This window comes from Ylistrum balloti, unplaced genomic scaffold (assembly GCF_031769215.1).
Source record: "Ylistrum balloti isolate Yb309-2 unplaced genomic scaffold, AGI_CSIRO_Ybal_v1 Utg371104, whole genome shotgun sequence".
Taxonomy (NCBI): Eukaryota; Metazoa; Mollusca; class Bivalvia; order Pectinida; family Pectinidae; genus Ylistrum; species Ylistrum balloti.
This window is the reverse complement of record NW_026782608.1, coordinates 357385-373758: the sequence shown is the minus strand read 5'-3', so window position 1 is coordinate 373758 and position 16374 is coordinate 357385. Positions and strand designations below refer to the sequence as shown.

Here is a 16374-nt window from a genome sequence, read left to right as displayed (position 1 = left end):
ACATTTCCACACCACATTTCCACACTACCTTCCCATACCACATTCCCACACCACATTTCCACACCACATTTCCACACCACATTTCCACACTACCTTCCCATACCATATTTCCACACCACATTTCCACACTACCTTCCCATACCATATTTCCACACCACATTTTCACTCTACCTTTCCTTTCCATATTCCCATACCATATTCCCACACCACATTTCCACACCACATTTCCACACATACACTTTCCCATACCATATTTCCACACCACATTTCCACTCATATTTCCACACCACATTTCCACACCACATTTCCACACTACCTTCCCATACCATATTCCCATACCATATTCCCACACCACATTCCCACACCACATTTCCACACTACCTTCCCATACCATATTTCCACACCACATTTCCACACTACCTTCCCATACCATATTTCCACACCACATTTCCACACTACCTTCCCATACTTTCCATATTCCCATACCATATTCCCACACCACATTTCCACACTACCTTCCCACTTCCCACCATACCATATTTCCACACACCTTCCCATACCATTTCCACACCACATTTCCACACTACCTTCCCATACCTTCCCATACCATATTTCCACACCACATTTCCACACCACATTTCCACACTACCTTCCCATATCACATTCCCACACCACATTTCCACACCACATTTCCACACTACCTTCCCATACCATATTTCCACACCACATTTCCACACATTTCCACACTACCTTTCCACACTACCTTCCCATACCACATTCCATACCACATTTTTCCACACTACACCACATTTCCACACTACCTTCCCATACCATATTTCCACACCACATTTCCACACTACCTTCCCATACCATATTTCCACACCACATTTCCACACTACCTTCCCATACCACATTCCCACAACACATTCCCACACTACATTTCCACACTACATTTCCACACTACCTTCCTATGCCATATTTCGACACCACATTTCCACACCACATTTCCACACCACATTTCCACACCACATTTCCACACTACCTTCCCATACCATATTTCCACACCACATTTCCACACTACGTTCCCACACCACATTCCCACACCACATTTCCACACTACCTTCCCATACCATATTCCCATATCACATTCCCACACCACATTTCCACATCACATTTCCACACTACCTTCCCATTCCATATTCCCATACCACATTCCCACACCACATTTCCACACCACATTTCCACACTACCTTCCCATACCATATTCCCATACCACATTCCCACACCACATTTCCACACTACCTTCCCATACCATATTTCCACACCCATTTCCACAACACATTTCCACACTACCTTCCCATACCACATTTCCACACCACATTTCCACACTACCTTCCCATACCACATTCCCACAACACATTCCCACACCACATTTCCACACTACCTTCCCATACCATACTCCCATACCACATTCCCACACCACATTTCCACACTACCTTCCCATACCATATTCCCATACCACATTCCCACACCACATTTCCACACCACATTTCTACACTATCTTCCCATACCATATTCCCATACCACATTCCCACACCACATTTACACACTACCTTTCCATACCACATTCCCACACCACATTTCCACAATACCTTCCCATACCACATTCCCACACCACATTTCCACACCACATTTCCACACTACCTTCCCATACCATATTTCCACACCACATTTCCACACTACCTTCCCATACCACATTCCCACACCACATTTCAACACTACCTTCCCATACCATATTCCCATACCACATTCCCACACCACATTTCCACACTACCTTCCCATACCACATTTCCACACCACATTTTCACACTACCTTCCCATACCATATTTCCACACCATATATGGTGATGCTACATGGAGGCTGTCATATCAATGTAACATGTAAGTAAGATTGTTCTTACCTTATCTTGATCTCAATCTCTGTATCTGAACCGATTTATTGTCATGTAAGTTACCGCAAAATATGAAATAATTCAAAATTTACGAAGAAGATGTCAGCTTTGAAATCCGACATATCAATCATTCGGAAGTCGATTATTGCTGTAGTACTGAAAAAAAATTGTCACGTGCAACGCCAGTCTTGCAATCGAAAGTATGTATTGGAACAGCCAATAATTGAGATGAAATACAGATATATTAACAAAATCTAAATTCAAACTCAAAATTGATGAACAATGGGTAAATTATGGACAAACGGAAGGACCAGGAGAATGTTCCGGAAGTAAGCATTTCCACAACTGCTTGCCGACTGCTCCTCAAACTTAGAAAAGGAGGTTTAGTTTGACGAACCAATTGGTGCATTCTCCTTTATGATACACATTCATTATGTCGATCCTCCCCCGGTCAGTTCGAATTCATGTCCGAGTGTCTGACATAATAATGTAAGCTATCTATCATTATAATATAAAATTCTATTAAAGTCGATTAACACACGAGCCGCGAGGGGTTCCGCGTGTTATCACGGGATCACAGCAATTGACTTGAATTTTATCGTTTTTATGTACTATAATTTGTGAGGTTTACCGAAAACCTAACAGCAAGACATGGAGTGATTAAAAACACTTAAAAGAACGGGGAAATATTTACTTGTAGACCATGTGCGATGAGGTAGTAAGTTTGATTATTTCTGTAAACTACTTCTTGTCTACAGTTGTATGTACAAAATTTTTCCACAGTAACGCAAGTTGATTCTATATTCAAAGCATGCTCCCTTTATCTCGATTCACTGCTAAAGGAGATGTTGGTTAGTGAGGACTGCTCTCGGGATGTGCCGTATATCCTCAGCAGATATAAAGTTATATGTATCTGACGTCTGTTAGTATTCAAACTTACTCCGTGATCACTATCCCGAGTCACATTTTGAGAGCGTCACACTTCATCGATTTTGCGAAGATTTCCAAGAATCAGCTTAAACGCTTACTATACTGGAAAAAGGTTTAAAAAATGAAGTATTTACTTTGTAATTGGACAATGACCAATCTATTTGTCTGTACCGTATATAAAACTTGTTTGGACAATGACCAATCTATTTGTCTGTACCGTATATAAAACTTCTGTGGACTGGACATATAAAACTTGTTTGGATAATGACCAATATATTTGTCTGTACCGTATATAAAACTTGTTTGGACAATGACCAATCTATTTGTCTGTACCGTATATAAAACTTGTTTGGACAATGACCAATCTATTTGTCTGTACCGTATATAAAACTTGTTTGGACAATGACCAATCTATTTGTCTGTACCGTATATAAAACTTGTTTGGACAATGACCAATCTATTTGTCTGTACCGTATATAAAACTTGTTTGGATAATGACCAATATATTTGTCTGTACCGTATATAAAACTTGTTTGGACAATGACCAATCTTGTCTGCATATAAAACTTGTTAGGACAATGACCGTATATAAAACTTCTGTGGACAATACCAATCTATTTGTCTGTACCGTATATAAAACTTGTTTGGACAATGACCAATCTATTTGTCTGTACCGTATATAAAACTTGTTTGGACAATGACCAATCTATTTGTCTGTACCGTATATAAAACTTGTTTGGACAATGACCAATATATTTGTCTGTACCGTATATAAAACTTCTGTGGACAATGACCAATCTTTTTGTCTGCACCGTATATAAAACTTCTGTGGACAATAGTCTGTACCGTTTATAAAACTTGTTTGGACAATGACCAATCTATTTGTCTGTACCGTATATAAAACTTGTTTGAACAATGACCAATCTATTTGTCTGTACCGTATATAAAACTTGTTTGGACAATGACCAATATATTTGTCTGTACCGTATATAAAACTTCTGTGGACAATGACCAATCTTTTTGTCTGTACCGTATATAAAACTTCTGTGGACAATAGTCTGTACCGTATATAAAACTTGTTGGGACAATGACCAATCTATTTGTCTGTACCGTATATAAAACTTCTGTGGACAATGACCAATCCATTTGTCTGTACCGTATATAAAACTTGTTTGGACAATGACCAATCTATTTGTCTGTACCGTATATAAAACTTGTTTGGACAATGACCAATCTATTTGTCTGTACCGTATATAAAACTTCTGTGGACAATGACCAATCTATTTGTCTGTACCGTATATAAAACTTGTTTGGACAATGACCAATCTATTTGTCTGTACCGTATACTAAACGTCCCTCGACAATGACCAATCTATTTGTCTGTACCGTATATAAAACTTGTTTGGACAATGACCAATCTATTTGTCTGTACCGTATATAAAACTTATCTGGACAATAACCAATCTATTTGTCTGTACCGTATATAAAACTTATCTGGACAATGTCTGTACCGTATATAAAACTTGTTTGGACAATGACCAATCTATTTGTCTGTACCGTATACTAAACGTCCCTCGACAATGACCAATCTATTTGTCTGTACCGTATATAAAACTTGTTTGGACAATGACCAATATATTTGTCTGTACCGTATATAAAACTTATCTGGACAATAACCAATCTATTTGTCTGTACCGTATATAAAACTTATCTGGACAATAACCAATCTATTTGTCTGTACCGTATATAAAACTTATCTGGACAATAACCAATCTATTTGTCTGTACCGTATATAAAACTTATCTGGACAATGTCTGTACCGTATATAAAACTTGTTTGGACAATGACCAACCTATTTGTCTGTACCGTATATAAAACTTATCTGGACAATAACCAATCTATTTGTCTGTACCGTATATAAAACTTATCTGGACAATAACCAATCTATTTGTCTGTACCGTATATAAAACTTATCTGGACAATAACCAATCTATTTGTCTGTACCGTATATAAAACTTATCTGGACAATGTCTGTACCGTATATAAAACTTATCTGGACAATGTCTGTACCGTATATAAAACTTCTCTGATCTACAGGATTACCTTTATCCAACGTTTCATGCGATACATTGTCATTGCTGATAACACAAGACGTCAAATATGAGGTTTTTCTCGTAAGAAATTAAAGTGAGTTTTTTATCCTTGCGATCGAATGGACTAGTACTGTTTATGATGTTTAAACACGCAATGCAAGTCCTTTCCTGTTAAAACTATACAAATAACAATTTCCTGATATTGGCTCATCAACTTCACTCCGGAAAGCTGAAACACGGCCGCTTTCAATTAAATTGGTAAACTATTACTATCTCGGGGCATAGCTACAAGTCTGTCTGGTGTAGTCACGTGACATCAAAGACTCCAAATGTCTGCAGCTGTTCCATCGGCCTTGTAGCACCTGAAAGACACATTTCCTGTTTTATCAGTGAATAATTCCGTTTTACTACTAACTTTGGTAAAGTTATAGTGGTTCACTTTTGTGATTGTTTCACAATCTTCCTGCAAGGGCGTGCGTTTTCTGATGGAAGATATATTCGGACATATATCACTACTCTGTTACCCGGGTAAAGACACGAATAACATATTACAATTGTACTGTTATGACAACATGCATGATAACACTAAACAAAACCTGCTTGCCTGAAGGTGTCACGTGCGACACAATAACTTCATGGCTTCATTGCGTCATAGCGTCATATGCATTGTGACATGGCCAAAGAAAGGAATATATAGTGAGAATATACAGAATTTATGAAAGACTGATAAACTGCTGTACAGTATCTAAATGATATGATAAACAGAACCTTACATTCGTTTCCATTTGCTATATGTCAAGTTACCTCGCTAGATGCTCGACGAATTGAAACACTCTTAGATCATTGTTTCATAAATATTGTAGGAAATCGAAATACAACAGCTCACATCTCACAGAAGTCGACTCGGCCGTAATAATTGTAAGACTAATAAAGATTGTTCTATGGCAAGAAGTATGATTATAAAAAAGCAAAATTAGAAACAAATTTAAAAACAGATAGAAATAAAACTTTACTTATAAACACTTATGGAATAATGCACGAGACAAGGTTGTATTAGATAGAAATCACGTGTCATGTTACAAAACGTGCGTGCAGAATGGCCTTCATTCACTTACATACCCGCGGCTATCATAAAAAACAATATGTTTCTAGTCGCAAGTCACTGATTGGTTTTGACATGTACTTAAGTATTGATGGCGCTGTTTATGGTGATGCACGTGGTTTGTGTAAGCAGCGGGAAAGATACAACGTGGTGTGTTATTACTATGTGAATGACACAATTCAACACGACACATAACATGCACATCAAATGGACTCATTCTATCTACCGCCACTGATCACGTCTAAATTATTAATGGTAATGGACCTTTTTGGAGGCCTCGTTCTCTCCTGCTGTGTTACTTTTTATTTCCCTATCGTCCGCATGTCTGATTGTCTGTTGGACACGGAGAAACAATTCTGTAGGTTATGATGTCGCCACAGGCCGTATCAGATGACTACATACAGATATTTAGGTTATGTTGTCCTGATATTAGAAATGGTAATGGGAAAAAATACAGACAGGTTTTCTTGGGCCAATGACATTCCCTCCCAGGTCGCAATTTCTTGGCATTCCATGTCGTTCCTGCTCAATCCGGCACATTCCGTCACATTCCGTTAGATTCCGTCACAGCAGGATCCATACCTGGTTTTGTGTCCAGAGATGAAAGTTTGTCACTTAGACATGTTTATATATAAAATTTATGTAAAATGTCAAATACGTGACTTTTTTGTTTCAAAATTATGATCCGTGCTAGCAATATCGGCAGGAAAAGTCATCTTGTGGTGCGATTCCCGATGTTTTTACGATGTTATGACTTTGAGTAATGCTACACTGTACTCAAGCTGTCTTCATCTCGTTTTTTATGTTGTCTTTCGCTCTGTATACGTACATTTTAGGTCTAGTACCCGCTTTGATAAAATAACACATTTAAGCAAAATATGTGAGATTCCCATTACAGTGATATATGTGTATATAAGAAACAGTTCGTCCGCGCCTTTAGAAATCAATTGGAGCACATGTCATGATGAACTCATTTAGAAGTGTGAATATGAATCTTTCTTTTGTTCATATTTTATCAAGTTTCATTGAACTTGGGTATAGAGTAAGATTCTGTTGTCATGTCTGCGTTTTCATTGTTTTTTAAAATACTGACTGATAATTGATATGTCGTTGAGAATGGCCAATGCTTCATTGTTGATATCACACATATGTTTTATATTGTTACAACATACAAATGTACTGTATTTTTAGAGACAGGATATCAGTATTGCAACAATTAATATCAAATGTTTTATTTAAAAGTATTTGAAAATTTATAGAAGAAATTATAGTATGATTGAACACTAATCATACAGGTCTACCAAACCAGCTGAAAAATGTCTAAAGAATCATTATAACACACTTCAATGTTAGAACAAAATGTTGCGTCATCAGGATGACAGCTGAAACAACATGCTATACTTAACAACACAACCGAAACGGTAACAAAAGATTAGTTAGTAAAGAAACCAAAGCTAGATATTGTTTCCGTTTCTTATATTTTTGAAAGAACAAAGGTTGTTGTGAGCATTATATATTTCATGGTCTCCCGTTTAATATATGCATTTAGCTTGTATGATAAGATACCACAACCAGAGCAGATATCATATCATGATGTTGTATTTTTGATATTTTTTTCTGTTGCGGTATTTTGATCACGTGATGTATAGCGAATGTAAAAAATCAGCACGGGCAATGTACTGCATTTGAAATCGATTTTTAAAACCTGATACAGATAATATTCCTTCTTTTCTCGTTAGTTGATGTGGCACGCCTCCAATAATTATACAGCTAGGGCTGCTTTTACTGAAAGCTATTAAAATGTGTTTGATTTTCCAAATTGATCTACCTTTTGATTAAAACGTATTACGTATTGTCAAAGGTTTCCATGTGGTACTATATATAAGATAGCATACTATGGTATTCTGGCACGTTTCAAACTTCTCAGTAAATTGTACTCTCTCCAACTTTCAATATAAGATTTTTTTCTCTGACAGATACAAATGAATTTTTACACGATCTTGAATCGTGAGCATTACGGCTCTATTTGTTCGCTAAATCCAGGAGAAACCTGAAAGTAATTGCCAAAAAACTCCAAGCATCTTGTTTGTTTGTTTGAATTATATTCATGCATACGAGAAAACAACAATTACTCGCTGAAATCAGTTTAAGTTCATTCATAACTTAAAATGCAGTTCTATACATTTTTAAAATCCATGTTATGAATAGCCAATGGTTTGACCACGGGACAAACCCATGGGAGTTGTTTTTGTCTATAACCAATATCACAGTGGTTATACACAAGTTTCTGTTCACTAAATGATAACACACTGAAAATGTGAACCAAATTGTATTTTATTGTACCAGAGGCGACCGGACAAGTACAGTGGTGAATATTGTGAGTGTGACGACTACAGCTGTCCGTTCTACATGGGAAAGATGTGTGGGGGTAAGTAATGTATGTGTAGGTAATGCACGTGTATATACACGGGTAAGGTATGTAGCGACAGGTAATGCACATGTATATACATGGGTAACGTATGTAACGACAGGTAATGCACGTGTATATACACGGGTAAGTTATGTAGCGACAGGTAATGAACGTGTATATGCACGGGTAAGGTATGTAGCGACAGGTAATGCAAGTGTATATGCACGAGTAACGTATGTAGGGACAGGTAATGCACGTATATATACACGGGTAAGGTGTGTATGTGTAACGACAGGTAATGCACGTGTTTATACACGGGTAAGGTGTGTAACGACAGGCAATGCCCAAGTTTATACACGGGTAAGGTATGTAGCGACAGGTAATGCACATGTAGCGACAGGTAATGCACGTGTATATACACGGGTAAGGTATGTAGCGACAGGTAATGTACGTGTTTATACACGGGTAGGGTGTGTAACGACAGGCAATGGCCGTGTTTATACACGGGTAAGTTGTGTAACGACAGGTAATGCACGTGTTTATACACGGGTAAGGTATGTAGCGACAGGTAATACCCGTGTTCATACACGGGTAAGGTATGTAGTGACAGGTAATGCACGTGTATATACACGGGAAAGGTATGTAGCGATAGGTAACGCACGTGTATATATACGGGTAAGACGCATCGGGGTGAGTAATAAACGTTTATAAACAAGTGTTAGATGTTTGAGGTTAGGTAATATACGTGCAAATACACGTACCGGTTGTTAGAGGTTAAACAATGGGGTTAGGTAATACACGTGTAAATACACGTACCGGTTGTGAGAGGTTAAACAATGGGTTTAGGTAATGCACGTGTAAATACACTACAGGATGGGAGAGGTTAAACAATGGGGTTAGGTAATACACGTGTAAATACACTACAGGATGGGAGAGGTTAAACAATGGGGTTAGGTAATGCAGATGGTCAGATGTGATGTGGAAGGTACATGTGAAGAACGTGTGTGTTAATACTAGTAAGATGTATGAAGGTAGGTACATCTGATGCACGTGTGTAATTACCTGTCAGATTTGTGTGGAAAGGGACAACATGTGTCTGAACACTGGTCACATGTGCTGTTGGAGGTAATGCACGAATGTAATCACGCCTCAGATTTGTAGGAGTGTGCAATGCACGTGTCCAGCTTACACGATTTAGATGTTTAAATGTACATGAGTTTGACAGATGTGTGGGGTAGGAACGTAGACATACAAGGATCTAAATGTGTTTGAGATGATCACGCAAGGGGTTATTATATTACTAACATTAGAAATGTAGACTAGATTACACAAACCACATGTTAACGCCGAATTGAATTATAGAGGGTGTAACGTATGTATACTAGTTATTGTGGGGTTATGGTGTTTATACATTGTATGATGTAGAAGATACAGTCCTGTGAGAGTACATGTTTCCGTTATATTTCCACTGGCTTTTGTTCTCTTTGATGTCGATTAGTGTCTACGTCTTAGATGTAATGCATGTTTTGTTTCCGACAGCAAACAATTCTCCTAAAACAGTTACGGTTTTTGTGTATTTGTTTTGTTTTTGTTTTTGTTTTTCCGAGTGGTTCTTTTTCTCTAGTCAAAAACGCGCTATAAGTTGTAATAGATGCAATCTTATCTATTAATGTATGTCAACTGGGGAACGATTTCCACTGTCAGTTTAATCTCTTAGCTCCCGCAGTACGAACTCGAATAGTGTGATTAAAAATATGTTGGATGATTTCTTAACCACTTTTCAAATGGGTTGTACGACACATAAAGATATTGTTAAGTTCCGAGTGTAATGAGGATTGTGAATGTTTGTAGGTAATGTGCGGGGAAGATGTCAGTGCGGGGTGTGTCAATGTGGGCCCGACTACACGGGCGAAGCCTGTGGTTGTAGCCGTATGACGGACGGATGTGTTGCCTCCGACGGGGTAAGTCATAAGAAGAGGCCCAATGGAGCTGTATCGCTCATATACCATTAATCAATCATGTTTGAAGTTCAAGGTTGGAACGCCAAAAATTGATATCTGGCAGAAACGATGATGTTATTGTGTAGCTTGTGAAGAGCAGACTTCACTGATACTTCTCATACATATACACAATGTAGTCTATAAGTAATGTGACTCAATCTTAGTTCTTCATTACAATATATTACAATCGCAAATTTGATATTGGGAACAGGTCTATATCATATCTAAGATAAGACAAAACCGAAAGTCATGACGACCGATAGGTATTGGAATTCTGATTCACCTGTTGACACGTGCTGGCCTGGGTGAAAGCTGGCGGCCATGATGCAAGGGTCACCAGGTCTTATTGTTCTATTACACTGGTCACTGTGCATATCAAATTTACCCAAAGATCCTTTGATGTTTAAACGCCATAACACTCAACATATCATTATTCAATACTTCTATTTATAGTATCATGATTTTGATAGTTTCCAAGAAAGAGTACTTGTGCGAACCTACTACGGAAGTAACCTAATGGTGGAACCTCATCATCCATCGTTTTGATGTGATGACTTAAAAGTATTGTATTGTTTATATATAGTAACAACTTAACAACAAATACACATTTATTTACAATAAAAACGGCGAGGATTCTCAAACTAGTTTAAACAATACAATATAGTCCAGTGCTATGCGGAGTAACAGTAGGGGAAATGTAAAAATAAAGTTTGTTGATATCAATGTATACGATTTATGTTTAAACTGTTTTAAAAGTTAGTATAGAGTGTCTACTGACATTGTATAAAGTACTCTTACGTTGCCGTAATTACACATTCCGAGTACCTACTGATCTTTATGTATTCTAACCAATCACAGGTGTTGATAGGTAGGAAGAATTAGAAGTACACGTCTGCCCATGCGCAGCACGCCCTTTGTTCTCGTGTTGTGAGGTTTTGATGTCTGTACTGATAACCTTACTATAAACCATTTCATAAGTAATTAGAAATCGCATGTACGCACGTGCTGACTACATATACACCCTACATTATCGTTGTTTTGTTATTTTTATGATACACAAACATATGGGGTTAATATCTGAGTTTTTTTTATGTAAATGTACATTTTACGACGTTGAATAAAAATGTCAAAAGTGTTACTAGACAAGACTGAAAAGTTCCTCCATCCTGTATAATGGTTATGTAATAATACAGATCTTTCAATTGGAAATAGTCTTAATTGGAACTTGATATAAATTACAATGTGTTAACAATTTCGTCTTTATCAAATAACGACATAATGTAGTACGTTTACCTTTGCCCTATAGAGCCTCTGTAACAACCAAGGATCTTGTGTTTGTGGTTACTGTCAATGTAACAAGGACAGCATTTACAGGGGCGTGACCTGTGAAGAGAACCCGGCTGTAAGTACAATGGCAGACGAATTACATTTAGTAAATCTATTGGGATGTTCTGAGTTCAAATCTGAATTGCTATATACATATTAAACTATTGTTACATGTATGTTAGGACTGAACTTGAAATGCCCTCACTTTCGACAGAATGCGTGTCAGGACCTGAAGCAATGTATCCAGTGCCGAGTTTTCAGGAGTGGTCCCTTGTCATCGGCCGAATGTGCTAACCACCCAGTCTGCTCCAACCTTCGGATACATTCTGTGGAAAAGTTTATAGGTCAGTGTCTAGACAGCACGTAACACTCCTATAACTATTGCGCAAGATTCTGTTGGTTACAGGTTGAATGTCCATTTCCAGCTATGCTGTTACTGTCCAGAAGACCCGATAGGGATGTCCGGTTTCCGATACGTTGTCAGAAGCGAGTCAGCTCTCTGTAATGTACTCTCGTAGCGCGAGAGTCCTGCTATCAAAACAACAGTTGCCCTGTCGCCATCAGAAAATGATGATCCTATCTGAAATGTGTTACAGTGACATCAAACACATCCTACTTTCTTTGTTGCTACAATGAATTGTTTCACGTAAAATCCTTTGGAATATTCAGAATCTAGAGCAGAGTTTCGGATCATATCAAAACCATAAATTTAGAATCAAATGTCCGTCTTACCTATCGCCGTTTGTTAAGATTTGGTTCTGAAATAAAATCCAATATGTCCTAATTGTATGATAAAGAATATCTTTGTTTCCAGAATCCCGATCAGAATATATATGTGACTTCAAAGACGAAGATGGCTGTGTTGCTAAGTTTGGCTACTCCTACGAAAAAACTGGCGCAAAGTTCGTGCAGGCATGGACAGTAAAACGTAAGTAGGAACACCACTATACTTGGATGTTTGTGTAGTATACAATACATAGGTACAGATTTATTGTGGACAATTTTTAATCCGATAGAAATGGGGATATATGTATACTGTGTTACACCCATAAATAGGTGATTCTTTATTACGGAAAATATATAATGGTTCTTTAGTGCGAAAACTCCCCCACCCTCCCCAACCGGAAATATCTGTATCCGCCCCTGATACCGCTGTGATTTCTCTCGGACAACATGTTGGTCAGCTTTATCATGTTTTTCATGGATATTTTTTGTTTATAGGAATGTCACGGATTGACGGAGATAGACCGTAATGTATATCGTTATTTGTAATACTCACGAGTAGAGTTTCCAAGACATTCACTAACAGAATACATTTCCGTCTTCCAATGGGCCTGATTGACGAGATATGGAGCTCAGTTGTTGTTCTAGACAAATATCTATCTCCCAGTAAATGTGTTTTCATCGTATTTATGTCAGAGGTTGATAAAACCCAGATTTTTTTCAATGTGTTTCTATATATCATTATCGATATAAGTATTGAAGAGGCGTATGTCTTATTACTATCAGACATATACACGCACGCGCCCATTAATTGAAATGTTTTCTATATATCAACCATGTATGTGGTGAATCGGCCATAAACCTTTCTCTGATACCAGCTGATACCGTATCTATAATAAAGTATCCCATCCTTCCCTAGCTTGTATACTATCTGGTACCGTATTTGCCATAAAGTATCCCCATCTTTCTCTAGCTTGTATACTAGCTGGTACCGTATTTACCATAAAGTACCCCCATCCTTCTCTAGCTTGTATACTAGCTGGTACCGTATTTACCATAACGTACCCCCATCCTTCTCTAGCTTGTATACCAGCTGATACCGTATTTACCATAACGTACCCCCATCCTTCTCTAGCTTGTATACTAGCTGGTACCGTATTTACCATAAAGTACCCCCATCCTTCTCTAGCTTGTATATTAGCTGATACCGTATCTATAATAAAGTATCCAATCCTTCTCTAGCTTGTATACTAGTACCCCATAAAGTACCCCATCCTTCTTGTATACTAGCTTGTATACCAGCTGATACCGTATTTACCATAACGTACCCCCATCCTTCTCTAGCTTGTATACTAGCTGGTACCGTATTTACCATAAAGTACACCCATCCTTCCCTATCCTATCCTAACTTATACACTAGGTGATCTGTGATGAAATGTTGTAAATTGTATTACTACTTCATCTGTTTATTTTTTGGCTGTTATTCCAGAATGTGAAAGGCCTGAGTATAATGAAATAGAAGAGGCTTTGAACTCGGAGGTTAACCCCGTACAGAGTGACGCACCAACTGGTTTCCAGGATAACGGAAACTCGAATAGTAATGTCGGCGCTGTACATTCGGTCAGCGTCATAGCGGCTTTCAGAACCATACTGGTGGTGTTAATTATGTTCTTGTTATAGTGACAAAATATGTTCTGACAGTTAATAAATGGCAGGTTAAAATTTGGAATTGCTCATCTACAGACAGTGATAGAGAGAGTCAGCTGCCGGTAGAGACTACGGGTGATTCAGGACCAGGGATAATAAAAGTTTTCACTCAACTGTATCCGGTTTTAATAAGTGATTTGTGGACGATTCGGAATCTCAAAAGAAGACGAAAAACAAAGCCGATTAACGATTAAGACCAGAAGAGAACAATGATGTTACATCCTGCTATATTCACAAAAATGAATTCGGCTTTTACATGTGTCTCTGACCAGCAGGAGTCTTGGTACTTTGGCTGTGGACAGCACAGGTATCCGTATGGGATTTACTCGTTTCCTTTCAGCCGTTCACCAAGTTCTCATCTAGTATTGATCTCTATTATTAAAGTAATGTTGGATCGTTTGTGACGTATGTACTTTATGTGTATACGTCATCAGAATTGTGATAATACAACCTGCTGTGTACCACATGTGATGGTTACAGTGTGACGGAGTGCACACGCTAATGGCTGATACAGTATGACGTTCTAAGCATCTTACTGCTTTTTCACATTGAATCATTGTTCTCTCATCGGGTAGTTAATTTGTGACGTATGACACGTCATTGCTGAATCTATGACATCATGCGCCGTTTATCGTATATTAAAACTTTTGTTCCGAGTATCATTGATATACCACGATATGAATACATCCTGGACTGTGTATATATACCGTAATATTACATTTGTGGTGTGTTGTGTTGTCATCTTCGCAAATATTAAGACGTTATATGGTGTAATTGTGTCCACATAGATATTGTGTTGTGATCCTATTGGTTTAAATATCATTGTAACTGCTCCTTTCAGACGTGCTTTTTAAATGTCATCGTATACATGTTTCGACTTCCACATCTAGAAATGGAGAGGTCAAACATATCCTAGTATAGAATATAAAGTCTGGATAATCAAAGTACTGTGATTATCGATTTCTACTTCGACCCTATGAACATTCTTGTCTCTAGTTGGAGACCAAGGTGTACCACCCAACAGAGGAGGGTGTTACTGAGCAGATATAACTTTGCAAAGGTCTTTTCAATATGGCTTTCACTAGTAATTTCACTGTAACATATTTCTGTTTGTGATTGTTACTGTGTATATGTGACTTGTGTGTGAATGTTACTGTGTATATGTGACTTGTGTGTGAATGTTACTGTGTATATGTGACATGTGTGTGAATGTTACTGTGTATATGTATATGTGACGTTTGTGTGCGGATGTTACTGTGTACACGTAGATGTGACGTTTGTGTGCGGATGTTGCTGTGTACACGTAAATGTGGCGTTTGTGTGCGGATGTTACTGTGTACACGTAGATGTGACGTTTGTGTGCGGATGTTGCTGTGTACACGTAGATGTCACGTTTGTGTGCGGACGTTACTGTGTACGCGTAAATGTGACGTTTGTGTGCGGATGTTACTGTGTACACGTAAATGTGACGTTTGTGTGCGGATGTTACTGTGTACACGTAAATGTGACGTTTGTGTGCGGACGTTACTGTGTACGCGTAAATGTGACGTTTGTGTGCGGATGTTACTGTGTACACGTAAATGTGACGTTTGTGTGCGGATGTTACTGTGTACACGTAGATGTGACGTTTGTGTGCGGATGTTGCTGTGTATACGTTGTCACGTGTGTGCGGACGTGTACGTAAATGTGACGTTTGTGTGCGGATGTTACTGTGTACACGTAAATGTGACGTTTGTGTGCGGATGTTACTGTGTACACGTATAAGTGACGTTTGTGTGCGGATGTTACTGTGTACACGTAGATGTGACGTTTGTGTGCTGATGTTACTGTGTACACGTAGGTGTCACGTTTGTGTGCGGATGTTGCTGTGTACACGTAAATGTGACGTTTGTGTGCGGACGTTACTGTGTACGCGTAAATGTGACGTTTGTGTGCGGATGTTGCTGTGTACACGTAGATGTCACGTTTGTGTGCGGACGTTACTGTGTACACGTAGATGTCACGTATGTTACTGTGTACACGTAAATGTGACGTTTGTGTGCGGATGTTACTGTGTACACGTAGATGTGACGTTTGTGTGCGGATGTTGCTGTGTACACGTAAATGTGACGTTTGTGTGCGGATGTTACTG

General features: G+C 38.3%; 1 protein-coding gene across 1 annotated transcript in view; it reads left to right on the top strand.

Annotated features, from left to right (window-relative positions):
- Positions 1-15882, top strand: part of LOC132560708 (integrin beta-3-like) — a 44428-nt gene extending 28546 nt beyond the window's left edge. Inside the window, exons 6-11 of the mRNA XM_060225380.1 lie at positions 8424-8505; positions 10339-10448; positions 11794-11889; positions 12028-12157; positions 12628-12741; positions 14026-15882. Coding sequence (XP_060081363.1) covers positions 8424-8505; positions 10339-10448; positions 11794-11889; positions 12028-12157; positions 12628-12741; positions 14026-14216 — 723 coding nt within the window. The 3' untranslated portion in view covers positions 14217-15882. The remainder of the gene's footprint in view (positions 1-8423; positions 8506-10338; positions 10449-11793; positions 11890-12027; positions 12158-12627; positions 12742-14025) is intronic.
- The last annotated feature ends 492 nt before the right edge of the window (positions 15883-16374 follow it).